Source organism: Neomonachus schauinslandi, chromosome 1, assembly GCF_002201575.2.
Source record: "Neomonachus schauinslandi chromosome 1, ASM220157v2, whole genome shotgun sequence".
Taxonomy (NCBI): domain Eukaryota; kingdom Metazoa; phylum Chordata; class Mammalia; order Carnivora; family Phocidae; genus Neomonachus; species Neomonachus schauinslandi.
The window spans coordinates 201,670,599-201,687,814 of NC_058403.1; the positions used below are offsets into that span (position 1 = coordinate 201,670,599).

Consider the following 17,216-nt stretch of genomic DNA (forward strand, 5'->3'; position numbering starts at 1 on the left):
CCCCACCACCAGCAGAGGCCTCCTACCTACTTCCCATTTGTCCATGCCACAAGCATTAACTGAGCATCTGCTGTATACCAAGCCCTGCCCTAGGATAGAGGACAGATCCAGGTCTGGTCCTCAAGGGGCTCCCAAGCCTCTGGGTGAGAAAAACAACCCAATAATCACACAATAAAACATGGAAATCACTTCCATGATGCAGTGTCCATGAGGGAAATGGACAGGCATAATGGATGTAATTGGGGCTTGGGAGACCCTGAATGGGGGGCTGTGGTTTGGAAAAGCTTCCTATCTGGGGGCTTGATAGAGACTTGACAAATGAAGAAAGGAGGAAAAGGAGGAAATGGAGCTCTGGGCTGAGGGGCAGCACGTGCAAAGGCCCTGAGATTGGACCAGCTTGTGTTCTGGCAGCCCAGGAAGTCTCATGGCTAGAGGAGCGTGAGCCAGATGGGGAGATAGACAGGAAGGAGGTAGGGGGGTCGCAGGGGCCAGACTCACGGGGCCTCAGAGGCTGAGGGAACAAATGTGGGCTTATTCCTAGGGTGTTTGGGGCAGGAGAGGCAGGGACCCATTTCCTTGCCTGGCCCAAAGTGATGTGGTTCTGCTGCCCTCTGGTGGTGGGTGAGGAGGCTTTTCTGCTCAGAGCCCCAAACACTCTGCCTCCATTTGCTCCTGGTTAAAACTGGCTCAGCTGTTGACAACAGGTCCCTCCCCTCATCCGGTAACTCTCGGGAGGGTAGAGGCCAAGGAGGTGGTAGGGGCCAAGGAGTCAGTGTCAGATTTGGCCTGATACTCTCTCCCAGGGTGCCCCTGGACAACATACTCTTAAGTCCTGAGTTTCCTCCTCTCCTAAATAGGGGGTAGAGCAGCCCCTTCCTCCCACTGGACACCCCGACCTGGTCCAGCCCCCACCATCTCCTACCCAGATATTGTCCTAGCCACTTCCCTGACTCTGCCACCTCCATTACTGTCACCTGCCCCCAGCAGACCTTTCTTTCCCCAAAGCAGCCACAGAGGCTTTAAAAATCTTGGTCCTGGGGCACCTGGGTGGCTCAGTTGGTTAATGCCTGCCTTTGGCTCGGGTCGTGGTCCCGGGGTCCTGGGGTCGAGCCCCCCAACGGGCTCCCTGCTCGGCGGGGAGTCTGCTTCTCCCTCTCCTCCCCACTCATGCTCTCTGTCACTATTTCTGTCTCTCTCTCTCAAATAAATAAAACCTTTAAAAAAAAAAAAATCTTGGGGGCGGCTGGGTGGCTTAGTCATTAAGCGTCTGCCTTCAGCTCAGGTCATGATCCCAGAGTCTTGGGATCGAGCTCCGCATCGGGCTCCCTGCTCGGCGGGAGGCCTGCTTCTCCCTCTCCCACTCCCCCTGCTTGTGCTCTGTCAAATAAATAAATAAAATCTTAAAATAAAACACAATAAAATCTGAATGTAACCTGTTTGTCCACTCCCTTCTTTATTGCCCACCTCCTGAGAGCTGACTGAGAGCCCCTTGAAGGAGGGGCTATGTCCGTCTTGTTCACAGCTATGCCCTTAGCACCTGGCTTGCAGTAGGCGCCCACTTAATGAAGGTAACTATCTGTTACCCAGCACCCAGTGTGGGCTCCAAATTGTTCTCTCTTCTCCCCATTAAAGGTCTGTGGAAAGAATCTAAGCAGCTCATTCATACTAAGGTATAAATGATTAATGGGCCCTGGAATTCTAGACATCACTGACTCACACCTCTGTCGCCTCCCTGAACTTTTCCCAAGCCGTGCAAAGAGCCCGTGATAATTCTGATAGTCCCTCCTGTACGGGGGGGTGAGACCCTGTGATGGGCCAGGCACGGAGGGCGGCTTAAACCCTCAGTAGACGCTGGTAGCCATGCTGGCCCTGATACTTAGTCCCCAGATGGCCCTGATACTAAGTATCCCCAGATACTTAGTCTCCTGAACCAGGAGAACTGGTGTCTCCTCTCTGAGCCTCGGTTTCCCCAGCTGAGAAATGGGGTCAGGAAGGGCACCTCCCTCCCGGGGTTGTGGAGGAAACAGAAGGTATCTGGTACAGACCTGGCACCCAGTCAGGCTGGCTCTTCCTCCCTACAGCACTTTGCCCGGTTCAGTGCATGGGGCTGTCATGGTGAACTGTCAGCCCTGGTGTGTGTGTGTGTGTGTGTGTGTGTGTGTGTGTGTACATTCAGAGGGAGGAGCTTTCCAACCAGCTGAGCTGGGTGTGGGAAAGGCCCCTGAGGTCCTAGCTGATTCAGTAGGGAGGGCCCAGAGCAGCCTGGGAACCCAGCACCTGTCTCAGGGATGTCCTTGGACAACATCCCAAGTTCTGGCCTCACCTTGGCCACCTGTCAGATGGAGGACCTGTTGGCTAGGGCTGAAAATGGAATTTCCCTTTCAAGGTCCTAGTGTGCACAGCAGTTTCATTTTATGGAGGGGTAAACTGAGGCCCAGGGAGGTGATGTCACCAACTCACAGTACCTTGGTGAGGAGGCTGGGTCTAGGCGGCTTCCAAGGCTCTGGGGTGCCAGGTCAATGTCCAAGCCCCGCCCCCATGTGCTGTCACTTACCTCCAGGGGTGCAGGCCCAACGAGGGGCTGCAGGGGCTGCAGGGGCTGCTGGGGCTCAGCAAAGATGGGCTCTGGCTGCTCGGAGACAGACTGCAAAGAAAGAGGCCAGGGACGGTGAACCTGGTGGTGGCCCCTGCGTGTGGCCAAATCCGGAGAGGGACCAGGACTTAGGTTCCCTTAGGGAGAAGGGGCCCCAAGGCCAGGAATTCTGGGTCTCTCACAGGCCGAGAGGGCGGGGCCTGACTGATGACCCCGGAGGGCACCCCGGAGGGCTCCCCGGAGGCGGCGGTGCGACTCTGGGCGACTTAAACAGAGACGCGGGGGAAGGGTGGTTGTCTGTCTGCTTCTCTCCCCCCACCCTATTTCCCCCCTTCTCCGACAAGGACTCACTCGAGGGTCAGCGCCGGGATGTGCAGCTTGTCCCTGCGAGACTTCATGCCGAGGCCGGGGCTGCGTCTATGCGGCCGGGTGCCCAAACCCCCCTTGTGGCCCCCGAACCCCGATCGTGGTGCGATCGGACAGACCCACAGACGCGGACGTGGGGACAGCACGCCTGGCGGGCGCGACCGACGCGGCGCTGAGGCTGGGCCGCTGGGGGCGCGGGGGGCGGGCTCTCTCCTCCTCGGGGCGGGGCTCGGAGCCCCGCATCTGCGCGCAGGCCCAGCCCAGCAGGAAAAGTCGGGTTGCGCGAGGCTGGAGTCGCGGGTGCCACCCCCTCCCGGAGAGCGACGCCAAGGCTGCCGGGTCTCGAGCCCCCGGGCTGCGCGGCCGGAGAGGAAGGGCGGTCACTGTCTCCCAGATTGGCAATATTGCTCCATCGTCTGGCCCCGCCCCTTCCCGGCTGCGGCCGGGTCTCTGCCCTCGCCCCGCCCCCGGGGAGGGGTCTCTCGCACCCGGGATCTGAGCGCGTCCTGCCCCTGTTCTCCCACCCCTAGCAGCTCAGCGCAGCGTTCGGGGCCCCTCGCGGCGGTCTCAGCATCCCGGCGCACACCAGAGGCCGGGTCCACGCCTCCAGGTCTTTGCTTCACCGGGTTCCCTCTGTCAGGAGCGTCGTCCGCCTCACCCACATCCGAGTTCAGTCCCACGAGCCCCTTTTTCGCGGAGCCATCCCTAAGCAACGACCCATGGCTCCCCGAGTCCCACCCTCCCTTTTGCCCAGCGCAGGTCCCAAGAGTCCGGGGTTGTTTGTGTCTGGCTATGGCCCCCTTGACACCCCACTTGGACCCAGTCAGGAACACGGCAGGTAGCAGAGAGTAGACAACCCTCAGGGAGTCTCTGTCCTCGTCCTGCCCCGTAGCCCAGGACTTTGCCCTCCATGGTTCTGACTTTTTCATGTCCACCACCCCGCCCCCAGCCTGGGCAAAGGCCAGGGACAGTGCCCGCCTTCTGGTCAATGTCGGAGCCCTGCCCCTACTGGGCCCCTCAGGCTCCTCCCCACCAGCTGCACTATCCCCAGTCCAAAGAGAACAGATGGTCTGGGCTTGGGGGCCAGTCTGACCCCATCCCCACCATCAGATTTCAAACTCTCATCCAACCCCCAGGACCTCCCCCTTCTCCTCTCCCTCTACCTCCCCTGTGCTCTCTTCATTCCCCTGTGCTACCCCTGTCTCCACGGTATTCTCCCAATGCCAAGCTGGTTTGCACCCCAGGACCTTTGCCCATGCTCTTCCCTCTAGCTGGAAGGCCGTTCCCCTCGGATTTTCCCCCTTGCCTCTGCTTCCTTTTCCAGATCTAGGCTCAAATGTCACCTCCTCCAAGAGGCCCCACATCTTCAGGGCTAAAGCTGCCCCCTAGCCCCTCTGTCTGTCTCTGTTTAATTTCTCCCCTGCATAATATCACTTCACCATCACTCTTCCCAAGAGAGTGTGAGCTCATGGACAGGGTCCAGCATTGGACCCCGTCTCTGGGTCCCCCGTGCCTGGAACAGGGCCCGGCACACGGTAGGCACTCAAAAAAAGTTTGTTAAGTGGGTGATTTCACTGCGGGGCAAAAGAATTCCCACCCCTCAGGCCAACACAGCCCCCAAAGAGGGGGTGTCTGCACTCACACACCTCTAGACCACCAGCACAAGGCAAACCCCTCCCTGTCCTGGGCTTTGATTTCCCATCGGTAAACCAGCAAAGGCACTGACCAAAATATTCCGTGAGCTTTTGGGATCCAAAAATGCCAACCTACAGACAAACGCTAATGAGACCCTGAAGGATACACTTTTATACCTGTGTTCCCCAAGAGTGAGCGCCCCATCATGGGAGGCATGCAAGCTGGTTCCAGGATACTTGGCTGGAATTCTATGGTTTGGGCTCTAGATGTGAGACAGTTTTCTCTTTTCCAGGCTGGATGCCCTTGTATCAGTGGTACAACCCTACTGCACTTCTGTTTCCTCAATTGCAAACTGGCAATGGGCTTCCCAGCTTGTGAGAGCCAAGTGAAGCACTTCTGAAGCATTTTGTAAACACTGGGAAAGGATCAAGGTGAGAAGCTTTGTTATAATTATTAAATAAATTCACAGTTTGGAGGCTGCTGCTGAAAAATCTGTGCCCAGGACCACAGGGCCCGGCCCAGCCCACTGGCCTTAGATGAACTCACCCACGTCCCCGGCGTGGCAGGCTCAGCTCCTTCTGCAATGAGAGGAAACAGGGGTCATTCCCGAGGAGACAAGCCCTTCACATCCCTGGCCCTCCTTTCACCTCACCCCTACCCCCCGCCGCCACCCCGTTGGCCCCTTGATCACCCAGCTCCAGACAATGCCTCCTTTCTGCTGCCCCACACATTGGGCTCTGCCCTGCCTCAGAGCCTTTGCACCAGCTGTGTGTTCTGCCAGGACTGCCTTCCCTCCCCTCTGGTGCTAGCTAATTGCACATCATCCCTCAGCTCAGGCATCCCTTCCTCCTGGAAGCCCTCCCAGACTCCCAGTCACCTCCCTGCCCAGCTCATACCCTACTTGCACTAAAAAGAGCTTCATTATTTTAAATAACAAATTAGTTATATTTATAAGGAAGTATGTCAATAGTGGCTAAATACTAACAATCTATTGAGGAAAGGAAAATTCTTGACTCATCCTCACCCTGCCCCCTCCCAGATCTGAAAGCCATTCCCCCCGCACCTATGCAGATCTGTGTCCTGGGAGCCAGTGGAGGGTGGGGGCCCTGACCCGTGACTCCCTATTGAAGACCCTTTTAGAGCTCAAAAGCTGACTTGCATCAACCCTGGGTGTCCTCACCAGGGCAAAAAGCCCTGCACTTGGGGTCCACGGTGACCCCAGAGTCCATGCTCAAATGTGGCTCACCCAAGAAGGTTTTTAAATTCTCAAAAGGCCATGTAGCACCAGTTTAGAATCTGGGGATACTCAGACCTGGGTCCAGATCTACTTATTATCTATTCCTTCCTAGCTGTGGGACCTTAAGCAAGTAACTTGTACTATCTGTGCTTTGATTTTCCCATCTATAATGTGGAGGGGTCCAGGGTAATAATGATCCAGGAGGGGTCCAGGGTAATAATGATCAGTTAGTATTACTGTTGCTGTTGTGTGTTGCTGTGTTATTGTTGAGCTCAGCCAAGGCCTAGGCGGACTATCATAATACCTGATATATTTTACATTTACTGAGTCGCCTACTACAGACCAGGAGCAGGGGCCATTTTACAGGCTGGGAAACTGAGGCGCAGAGGGAAGCCAGCTGCCCATGTCTCTTGGCAGAGAGAAGGTGGGGAATCCAGGTCTCTGGACATCCCTCCTCCCCCCACCCCCCGCCCCAACACACACACGCCAGGGCGGTCGCGTCGAGGACACAGGACTATTTTTACCTAGGTGGGCTCTGGGCTGCCCACATCCAGAGCGGGGCGTTCACCATGGCAACCACTGACGTCATCGGCCTCCGCAGCCAATTCGAGAGGGCCGGAAGCTGCCCCCCACAGGACGGGGCTGGGAGAGGTTGGCTGGGTCCCCCAGCTGGGGAAGGGGAGGAGGGTCCACAGGATTGGGGTGTCACCCCGAGGCCTGACCCCAGCTACCTTGAGCCCACAAAACAAAACCGAGCTGTTCAAGATGGGAAGAGGTGGACCTGCCATCCTGAGATGTTTCTGTCTGCCTGAATGAATACCTCTGGGGACTGAGAGCTCACTATCATTCAGGGCAACTGATCATAGTCCCAGGAACTACCGCCACCATTAAGGCCTCCTTCAGCCCCCTCCAGTTGTTTTGGGATCTTATGCCTGCTTACCCCTCTCCTCTAACCTGCGAAAGAGTGAGGAGTTGGAATCTGAGCCCAGGGCTACTTGCTGCACCCCTCCCACCATCCCAACCATTTCCTTCCAAAGCCCGGCAGTCCTGGGTTCCCAGGCAAGCGCCCCCTCATCTGAGCTGTGTGACCCCCGCCAAGCAATTTCACACCTCTGTGCCTCAGTTTCTTCATTTGGAAAGCCTCCTGGTGACACAAGGTCCTGGAAGGAATCCAGTAGCAAGCCAAGGGCCTGGCACTGGGGGAGGCTTCGATAAATCAGAGCCAAGACAGTGAATTTTGTGAGGTTAATAATTACCACCAATTGAACCACAAATTTTAATTTGCTTCCAAAATACAAAAAGATGTGAAGTGGCAGAGAGAATAGAGGGAATGTCGGCAGCCCCCTGCAAAGGCTCTGTGGAAAGCTAGGGCCACATGGAACTCTCTCGGCACCGCCCCCGGACCCTCTGCTCCCAGAGCCATCTGCTTCCGCCTTCAGCCCCCTCTTTGCAGGCTGTTCCCCAAGGAGTGACTCCCGCATAGACTGGGGTAGGTGGGGGCCCAATCCCTTGGAACTGCCCTTTAAAGATAATATTTACGGCATCCTCTTCTGTTCTTGGCTGGGCTGGGCAATGCTGCCTTCCAGCCAGAAGCCTCAGCTCCATCCTGAGGAACCCCCAATCTGGAGAAGACAGAGCAGGGAATGGACACCCCCATATTGGAGGCATTAGCGGGGACCCGGGGGGAGAGAAGGGGCTGGAGGGGGGGAGCCAAGAGGCTTCCTGGAGGGGGGTGTCAGGCTAATGGGAATCTGTAGGGTGGAGGTGGGACTCAGCCCAGTTGGCACCAAGCCCCATGGGAAGTTGGCAGCTGCAGTGAAGGGAGAGAGAAGTCAGGAGGGACCCCCTAGCACCAGCCTGAGGGCTTTTGGGAGGAAGAGAATAAGTGGAAGTGGGCCACGAGGAGGCAGGATGGACCTTCAAGGGAACCCCTCCGGCAGCAGCAGAGACAAAGTTCAGACACAAGCTTTGGCCACCTTCACTGCCCCTGGATTTGGGCACCTGGGGTTTTCAAATTCTGTCCTTTGTGAAGCAAAGGTCCAAGCAGGAGATGATAAAAAATAATGATAAAATAATACGAATAGAAGCTGTAGCAATAAGTTTGCATGAACTAGCACCTAGAAACACTGCACAGAAGACTGAGCTTAAGCCAACCCAGGAAGGCCCAGGTGCCGGCTCTCGCCCAAGGCAAACTGGTGGTCGGAGGGCCAGACCAGGGCCTGTTCACCACCTCCCAGCGCACAGCCAACTGCGCGTCCCACATTGGCACAACCAGACCGGCCAGCATGCCCAGAGCTGTTGCCTGGACTGCTCAGTCAGCAACTGACCCGAGTCCCCTCCGCTTCCTCAGGCTTTTATGAATTGACTCTTTGACCTTTGGCGAGGGTTAGCCTCCAGAGTATCGGATTGGCTCTGACCAGTAGGCTGCGACCTGCTTGGCGGGGGGTGGGGTGGGGGGGTGGGGGTTCTCCCGGGCCCATTAACAGAGCTCCAGTTAAGGCACTGTAGAGCGAATGCCCCTCAACATTTTGATACCCACAGGCGCCAGACTGGCTAGAATTCCAAATCTCTTACTCTCCCTCTCAGATCCTCAGTTTCCCCCTCTGAAAAAGGAGGCTAATAATAGCACTGATCTCTCGCGCTGTTAGGAGAATTAAATGCATGTTCAGTGGTTAGCATTTGTAGGTGCCCGTTAATGTGAGCCGTTATTTATACTAATACTATTATTTTCAAAAATTATTTTCATCGTCTGGGGCGCCTGGGTGGCTCCGTTGGTTGAGTGTTTCTGACTCTTGATTTTAGCTCAGGTCACCACCTCTGGGTGGTGGGATTGAGCCCCGCATCCGGCTCCAGTGCGAAGTCGGCTTGTCCCTCACCCCCTGTTCCTTCCCCCACTCATGCTCTCTCTCTAAATTAAATAAGATATTTAGATTTTATTTATTTATTTGAGAGAGAGTGAGAGAGAGAGCGAGAGAGAGAGCACAGGCAGGGGGAGCGGCAGGCAGAGGGAGAGGGAAAGGCAGGCTCCCCGCTGAGCAGAGAGCCTGCCATTTTATTTTATTTTATTTTATTTATTTAAAATCTAAAAATATATATGTATTTTCATTGTCTCCTATTTGGTCGTTCACTCCGGGCCCCTCCCTAGCTTCTGGCCCCCTCTCTGCCCTCCACCGGCTCCAGAGGAGTCTTTCAAAGCCCTCAGATCTGGTTGTGTCCTCCCCTGCTCCAGCACTTTCCATAGCTCCCAGTCACCCTAGGGGGAAAGCCTAAGCTCGTCAAAATCAGGGCTGGAAGCTCCTGAAGCAGACGGTGCCCTCTCACAGCCCCAGCTCTAGCGCTAAGAAATGACTTCTAGTTTTCCCATATAACACATAGAGTTACATGCTTCTGGGCCTTTGCACAGGCTGTGCACCCTCTGCCCAGAATTCCCTCGCCCACCTGGGCCGTCCCTACTTGTCCCTCTGCCTCCATGGAGTAAGGCCTGCTAGTGCAGGGCTGGTCTGGAGGGGGAGCCAGACCTGTCTGGGTTCAAATCCTGACTCTGTCACCTACATGCTGTGACACCTCAACAGTGGCTACGCTTCTCTGAGCCTCAGTTTCCCCTTGTGTAGCATGGGACTCGTCATCAGGATACGGATGCCTCCCCCCCACGGAACAGGCCCCCACTTCCTGACGTCAGCAGCGCCCCCATTCGCCTACCCGATGGCAGTTTCTCTATTTTAAGAGGCTGCGGGCGGGGCTTGAGTCTAACTGGGGCTCGGGGCGGGGCCTGTCCCCCCACAACACCCCACTCCTCACCGCCCCCTCCTCTACGCCCAGGCCCCTCGCGGCTGCCTCTGGCCTCGGACTTTCCCCTTTCGGCCCCCTCCCCCCGCCACGCCGAGCAGGGGTGGTGGGGTGGCGGGGGTGTTTCTGCCCTGCAGCTCTGGCCCTGCCCTCCCTGACCCACCTCCCACCCCGTCCTTCCTAGGTTTTAGCTTCCCTCAGATTGGCTTCCCTTAGACGCTTCTATTTCCCCATACACCCACCCCCCACCTGCCCCGCCACCCGCGTCTGCAAGGCCACCCAGCAACGCTGGGTTCAGGCGCCTTCTCCAACTGTGCCTGAGCGTCCCACACTGCAGCTGACCACTCCCTGGGGTCCCCGCTGCTCAGGCGTCTGTTTGCCCCAACAGGCTGGGAGATCCAGGGGAGCGGTTTCAGAGGGTCAACACCGCTGCCTCTCCCCTGCCGAGCACACAGCAGGCACTCAATACGTGTTTGTTGGGTAAAGGATGCATCTCTGGTTCCCGACCTGCAACCTGGGAGCTTCTTAAAGGTGTGGTCTAAGTCTCAGAGGGAACTGGCTAGATCACCTTAATTCCCAGAAAGGTCAAAGAAGTTGCCCACCGGGGTCACATGGCCCCCTGCGTGGGTTCGAATTCTGACACCCCTGTTCCTACCTCCTGGTAACTCGGCCTCCCAAACACAAATCCAGGGCCAGAGGTCAGAAAAGGAGGGTCCTTACGGCAAATGGGGAAACTGAGGCCCGGAGAAGCAAAAGTGGTTCCCGCCCTCCCCTCCCCCCCAAACTGCCACGGCTATTGGCAGTGCTCTGTGCAACAGAGAGCTACTTAAGGCCGCCGGACTGAATCCCTGTTGGGCCACCTCGAGTTTGTGACTTTTCCAGACTCGAGCCTCAGTTTCCTTGTCTGACAGATGGGCGCCTGGACAGCCCCAACCTTCCCCGGCTCACCTTAGGGGTGATCTGAGGCTGAGGCGCGGTGGCTCAGCAAAGGCACGAGGCAGGTAATAATACACATTAATTAATATTAATATATCACTAGTAAAAACATTAATACAAGGATGAACATATGGTGAGCGCGCAAAGACTGCTGTTGCTCATATTATTATTAGAGCAGCTGGTGGGAAGGGGCGCAGCCCTCAGCCCCTTTCTCCCACGCTAGCGCTTGGAGCCTCAGTTTCCCCATATGCCAAACGGGGTATATCCCCTTCCCTCCAGGCAAAAAGCGCTTTGAGAAACGGGTGGGCAGAAGGAGCGACCGGAGCGCGCGCCCCGCCTTCCTCATCAGTTTCTCCGGACGCCGAAGCCCCGCCCCTGGCACCCAGGCCAGGTCTACTCTGCTGTGCCCTCCGCCCGCCCACGCAGGGGCCTCACCTGGAGCCCTCGGCGCCGCAGGAGGCTCGGCTCGTCCATGGCCCGCTAGTCCGCACCGCCGGGCCTGCCCCCGGCCCCGCCCCAACCTGCCAAGCCCCGCCGCCCCGCGCCATTGGTCAAGCCGGTCAGCTGATGTGGCCTGGCCCCGCCCCTCCCTCGGAACCCTCCTGGAAGGGCCCCGCCTCCATTGGATCGCCGGACCGCCCTTCCAGGCCCCACCCTACCCCCCAGCAAAGATGAAAACTTTTTTTTTTCAATGACTCCTCCTAGATGAGAACATTATCATCCCCATTTTGCAGATGAAGAAACTGAGGCTCCTAGAAGTTAATTAATGTGCCCAGGGCACACAACAGGGCTGGTTCTAGGGTGAGGTGAATTCCATTCAAAATTTAAGAGAGCCCACAAATATCAGTAATTAAGAGACACAAGATTTTAATACGATAGTATAAAGAATCTCAACTAATGCAAAAGATGTGTGATGAACTAAACATCACAATTTCAAATAAAGACAGTATCAGACTCTGCCCTTACATGACCCTGCCTCTCTTGTTTCACCCTAATCCTGGCCCTAGTCCCAATAAAACTTTATTTACAAGAACAGGTGGCCACTGTTGTTGTTGCCCGTTTCTGTTTTGAGGATGGCTGCTTTTGCCAAGCCAGCTGGGCACCTGGCTAAGTGCCTCATGAAGACCACCTTTCACAGGTATCTGTTGATAATTGGTCAGCTCCACTTTGCAAAAGGGAAACTGAGGCAGGGAAAAGCCCAAAGTCCCAAGACGACATCCGTGTTCTCTCTTTCACTGGGACTCCCACTGTCTCTGCCACGGCAGGTTCCCTTGGCTACCCCACTGTTGGACCTAAGCCTTACAGTATCTTCTCAGGCTGGAGGAGCCTAGGGAGGGCCCTGTTGCCTTTGAGGTTCTTACAGGCTCCTACCAAATAACAATGGCCAGATTGAGCACATAAACATACAGGACACCCTGACAACACTTGTTTTTCGCATACACATTTTAAAATTGACATATAATTCGCACACCATAAAATACATCTTTTTTTTTTAAATTTATTTTTAAAGATTTTATTTATTTGACAGAGAGAGACACAGCGAGAGAGGGAACACAAGCAGGGGGAGTGGGAGAGGGAGAAGCAGGCTTCCCGCGGAGCAGGGAGCCCGATGCGGGGCTCGATCCCAGGACCCTGGGATCATGACCTGAGCCGAAGGCAGACGCTTAACGACTGAACCACCCAGGCGCCCCTTATTTATTTATTTTAAATATACCTTTTTATTCTATTGTATATAGTATACAATGGAATATTATACAGCCATCAAAAAATGAAATCTTGCCATTTGCAACGACGTGGATGGAACTAAAGGGTATTATGCTAAGCTAAACAAGTCAATCAGAGAAAGACAATTGTCATATGATCTCACTGATATGTGGAATTTGAGAAACAAGACAGAGGATCATAGGGGAAGGGAGGGAAAAATGAAACAAGACGAAACCAGAGAGGGAGACACACCATAAGAGACTCTTAATCTCGGAAACAAACTGAGGGTTGCTGGAGTGGAGGAGGGATGGGGTGGCTGGATAATGGACACTGGGGAGGGTATGTGCTATGGTGAGCACTGTGAATTGTGTAAGACTGATGAATCACAAGGGTACCTGGGTGGTTCAGTTGTTAAGCATCTGCCTTTGGCTCAGGTCATGATCCCAGGGTCCTGGGTTCCAGCCCCGCGTCAGACTCCCTGCTCCACGGGAAGCCTGCTTCTCCCTCTCCCACTCTCCCTGCTTGTGTTCCCTCTCTCGCTGTGTCTCTCTCTGTCAAATAAATAAATAAATAAAATCTTTAAAAAAAAAAAAAGACTGATGAATCACAGACCTGTACCCCTGAAACAAGTAATACATTATATGTTAATAAAAAGTAAAAATAAATAAAAATAAAGTGTACCTCTTAGAAGAATACCGTTCAGTGGTTTTTAACATATTCTCAAAGTTGTGTAATCATCACCACTATCTAATCCCAGAACATTTCATCAACCCTAAAAGAAAACCTTTACCCATGAGCAGTCACCATCCTCCCTCTCCAGCCCCTGGCAACCACCAATCTGCTTTCTGTTTGTATGGGTTTGTCTGTTCTGGACATTTCATATACATGGAATCATACAACACGTGGCCTTTTGTGTCTGGCTTCTTTCGCTCAGTACGTTTTCAAGGTTCATCCATGTCATAGCTTGAATCAGTGCTTCATTCCTTTTTTCTGGCTGAATAACATTCCATTGTGTGGATGGACCACATTTTGTTTCTTCATTCGTCTGTTAATGGACAGTTGAGTTTTCCCACTTTTTGGCTATTGTGAATAGTGCTGCTATGAACATTCACACACAAGTTATTGTGTGGACATATGCTTTCAGTGCTCTTGGGTTTACACTTAGGAGTAGAATTCCTGGCTCATATGGTAACTCTTTATTTCAGACTTTTTCAAAAACTGCCAGACTGTTATGGGCAGTCCAAAGCAGCCGCTGTCATGGGCTGAGTAGCATTCTTCCAAAACTTGTATGTTGAAATCCTCACCATCCGTACTTCAGAATGTGGCTATATTTGGAGATAGGGCCTTTATGGGTTTTTTAAAAAAAATATTTTATTTATTTATTTGAGAGAGAGCACAAGAGGGTGGGGCAGAGGGAGAGGGAGAAGCATTTATGTATTTATTTGGGAGAGAGAGCATGAGTGGGGGGGTGGGTGGCAGGCAGAGGGAGTAGGAGAAGCAGACTTCCCGCTGAGCAGGGAGCCCGATGCGGGGCTCGATCCCAGGACCCTGAGATGGTGACCTGAACCGAAGGCAGACGCTTAACCAACTGAGCCACCCAGGTGTCCCAGAGATAGGACCTTCAAAGAGGTAAGTAAGGTAAAATGAGGTTATTTGGGTGGATCCTCGTCCATTATGTGGTGTCTTTATAAGAAGAGATGAGGACACAGACCCGCACAGAGGGAAGATCATGTGAACATATAGGAAGACGCCATTTGCAAGCCAGGGAGAAAGCCCCAGAAGAAACCAAACCTGCCAACATCTTGATCTCGGACTCCTAGCCTCCAGAACTGTAAGGAAATACATTTCTTTTCTTTTTTTAAAGATTTTATTTATTTATTTGAGAGAGAGAGAATGAGAGACAGAAAGCAGGAGAGGGAGGAGGGTCAGAGGGAGAAGCAGACTCCCCGCCGAGCAGGGAGCCCGATGCGGGACTCGATCCGGGGACTCCAGGATCATGACCTGAGCCGAAGGCAGTCGCTTAACCAACTGAACCACCCAGGCGCCCCAGGAAATACATTTCTTATTGAAGCTACTCAGTGTCTGTGTTGCGGCTACCCTAGCAAACTAGTGCAGCCACCCAGTTAAGTTTAATTTCAGATAAACAATGAATACTTTTCCAGTATATGTCCCATGCAATCTTTGGCAAACGGATATGCTAAAAACTTATGTGTTGTTTATCCGAAACTCTAATTTAATTGGGCATGTTCTATCTGGCAACCCTTTGATAAATGGACTTCAGGCTGTAGCTTGCCTACCCCAAGAGATGGGAAGCTCACACCTTAGAGTGACCAATGGCTCATCTGTGGTTTGTTCTGACCAAAAGTTCTCCTTGAGTCCAAATTGGGGTGGACATGTGACCTAGAGACATTCTTTTTTTAAAGATTTTATTTATTGGGCGCCTGGGTGGCTCAGTTGGTTAAGCGACTGCCTTCAGCTCAGGTCATGATCCTGGAGTCTCTGGATCGAGTCCCGCATCAGGCTCCCTGCTTGGCGGGGAGCCTGCTTCTGCCTCTGACCCTCCCCCCTCTCATGTGCTCTCTCTCTCCCATTCTCTCTGTCTCAAATAAATAAATAAAATCTTTAAAAAAAAAAAAAAAGATTTTATTTATTCATTTGAGAGAGAGGGAACACAAGCAGGAGGCAGAGGGAGAGGGAGAAGCAGACTGCCCGCTGAGCCAGGAGCCCTACGTGGGGCTCGATCCCAGGACCTAGAGATCATGACCTGAGCCGAAGGCAGATGCTTAACTATCTGAACCACCCAGGGGCCCCTAGAGACGTTCATCCACCTCAGCCACTGTGATTGGTTCATGGAGGACAGGTAACTCAAGCTCAGCCAATCAGTCTTCCTTGAGGACTTGGGCTGGGATCCCAGGAATAGACAGGTTTCCTGGACCAGAGGTGGTTGGACCAGGCAAATGGGGAGCTGCCAGAGGGGGAGCCACCAGAGAGGTATCAAATGCCCCTGCTCCATCTGGAGAACTACATAGAACTTCCAAGATGACACCTTCAATGGGCAACAGGGACATTTACTGACTGACTGACTGAATGAGTGAATCAATGAGTGAAATTTTCCCATGGTGAACACCTATGCATCCTTCAAAACCCACTTCAAATTTTCTTTGAGAAATATCAGAGAACACTTACGGAATGAATAAATTTTTTCCTGTGAACTTCTACGCATCCATCAAAACCCTCTTCGAATGTCTCTACGGGGCAACAGGGAGTGTGATTGTTGAATGAATATGAGAGTTTATTTTCTTGATAACCTTCTGTGTATTTTTTTAAAGATTTTATTTATTTATTTGACAGAGAGAGACATAGAGAGAGAGGGAACACAAGCAGGGGGAGTGGGGGAGGGAGAAGCAGGCTTCCCGCGGAGCAGGGAGCCCGATGCAGGACTCGATCCCAAGACCCTGGGATCATGACCTGAGCTGAAGGCAGATGCTTAATCAGCTGAGCCATCCAGGAGCCCCAACCTACTGTGTATTCTTTTTTTTTTTAAGATTTTATTTATTTATTTATCTGAGAGAGAGGGAGGAGCAGAAGGAGAGGGACAAGAAGACTCCATGCCCAGCACAGAGCTGGGCATGGGGCTTGATTCCACGACCCCAAGATCACCACCGAGCCGAAATCAAGAGTCAGATGCTCAACCGACTGAGCCACCCAGGTGCCCCTTCTGTGCATTCTTTAAAACATCTTCGGGGCGCCTGGGTGGCTCAGTCATTAAGCGTCTGCCTTCAGCTCAGGTCATGATCCCAGGGTCCTGGGATCGAGCCCCCGCATCGGGCTCCCTGCTCCGTGGGAAGCCTGCTTCTCCCTCTCCCACTCCCCCTGCTTGTGTTCCCTCTCTCATTGTGTCTTTCTCTGTCAAATAAATAAATAAATAAAATCTTAAAAAAAAAAATCCTCAAATGATCCTCTGGAGGCATCAGAAAGTTCTGGTTGAATGAATGAAAAATGTTCTTATTGGTGAATGATGACTACAAATGTGTTTGATAAACAAACTAACAGATTTTTGCCTTGCAAACTGCTATTTACCCTTCAGCATTCTCCTTAGATGCCCTCCGGGGGCATTAGGGTCTCGTGGCCACTTGGAAAGAAGCTCAGCCCTCCTCCGACTACAGGTCACTCACCCTGGAAGAAAGACGGAAACCGAGGGGGTGGGGAAATTCTGTGGTCCCTCCTGTCACGATTTCCATTTCCGGGGGCCCCTTTTAACCCAGTCCTTCCTGCCTCCCCCTCCCCTCAGCTAGTGAAGCATCTGAAAGTGGGGCAGCCCTAGGGGCATATCCCAGCTGGGTTTCTGGGGCAGCAGGAAGGGGCCCATAAAGGCACCCTGAGGGCTTCCTGGAGTAGGGGGCAAGTAGGCCACGGGCTTCCTGGAGTAGGGGGCAGGCAGGCCAATCTGGGTGTGCAGATTTGGCATGGGGAAGGTGAAGTGTAGTGAACCTCGGGGCAAGCTTCAGATCCCGACTTTGATAAGGGTAGAAACAGCACCTCACCTGCTCACACACCTGCTATGGCTCCCCAGTGCCCTTGGGAGAAAGCCCAGCCCTTCAACCTGGCTCTTGAGGTCCTTGGCTGCCTTAGCACCTTCGTCTCTCCTGTGGAGCCCCAGACCTGCCATGTTCATCTTGATGTTCCCCAAAGCATCCCCTGAACTTTTGCTTCTGCTGTGCCCTCAGCCAGGAATGCTCTTTCCATAAACGAGTTCAAGAGCCCCCTTCTCTGGGCATCCCTCTGAATTCCCCCTTGGGACATCCCCAGCCTCTGCCCCTCCCTGCACCCAGCCCTGATGCCAAGGAGCTGGGGGCATCTGTGTCCAGCTCTGCCCCCTCCTCCATTTTTCTCCCTCCCTCAGTGTCTTTCCAGCAGCTACTCTGACTTTGGGGGGGCTGGGAAAGAGCTGCTAAGGCC

The 17,216-nt window shown here is 53.6% G+C and overlaps 1 protein-coding gene across 3 annotated transcripts in view; it reads right to left on the bottom strand.

Moving 5' to 3' along the window:
* The window catches only part of MAST3 (microtubule associated serine/threonine kinase 3), a 30,674-nt gene extending 27,618 nt beyond the window's left edge, over positions 1 to 3,056 (bottom strand). For 2 of the 3 annotated variants that reach the window (XM_044921952.1, XM_044921951.1), the window contains exons 1-2: positions 2,945 to 3,056; positions 2,555 to 2,644 (exon numbers count right to left, since the gene is read on the bottom strand). In XM_044921952.1, the coding sequence (XP_044777887.1) occupies positions 2,555 to 2,644; positions 2,945 to 2,991 (137 nt within the window). In that variant the 5' untranslated portion in view covers positions 2,992 to 3,056. The remainder of the gene's footprint in view (positions 1 to 2,554; positions 2,645 to 2,944) is intronic. The other variant, XM_044921955.1, reaches the window with a different exon arrangement.
* Positions 3,057 to 17,216: the final 14,160 nt, after the last annotated feature.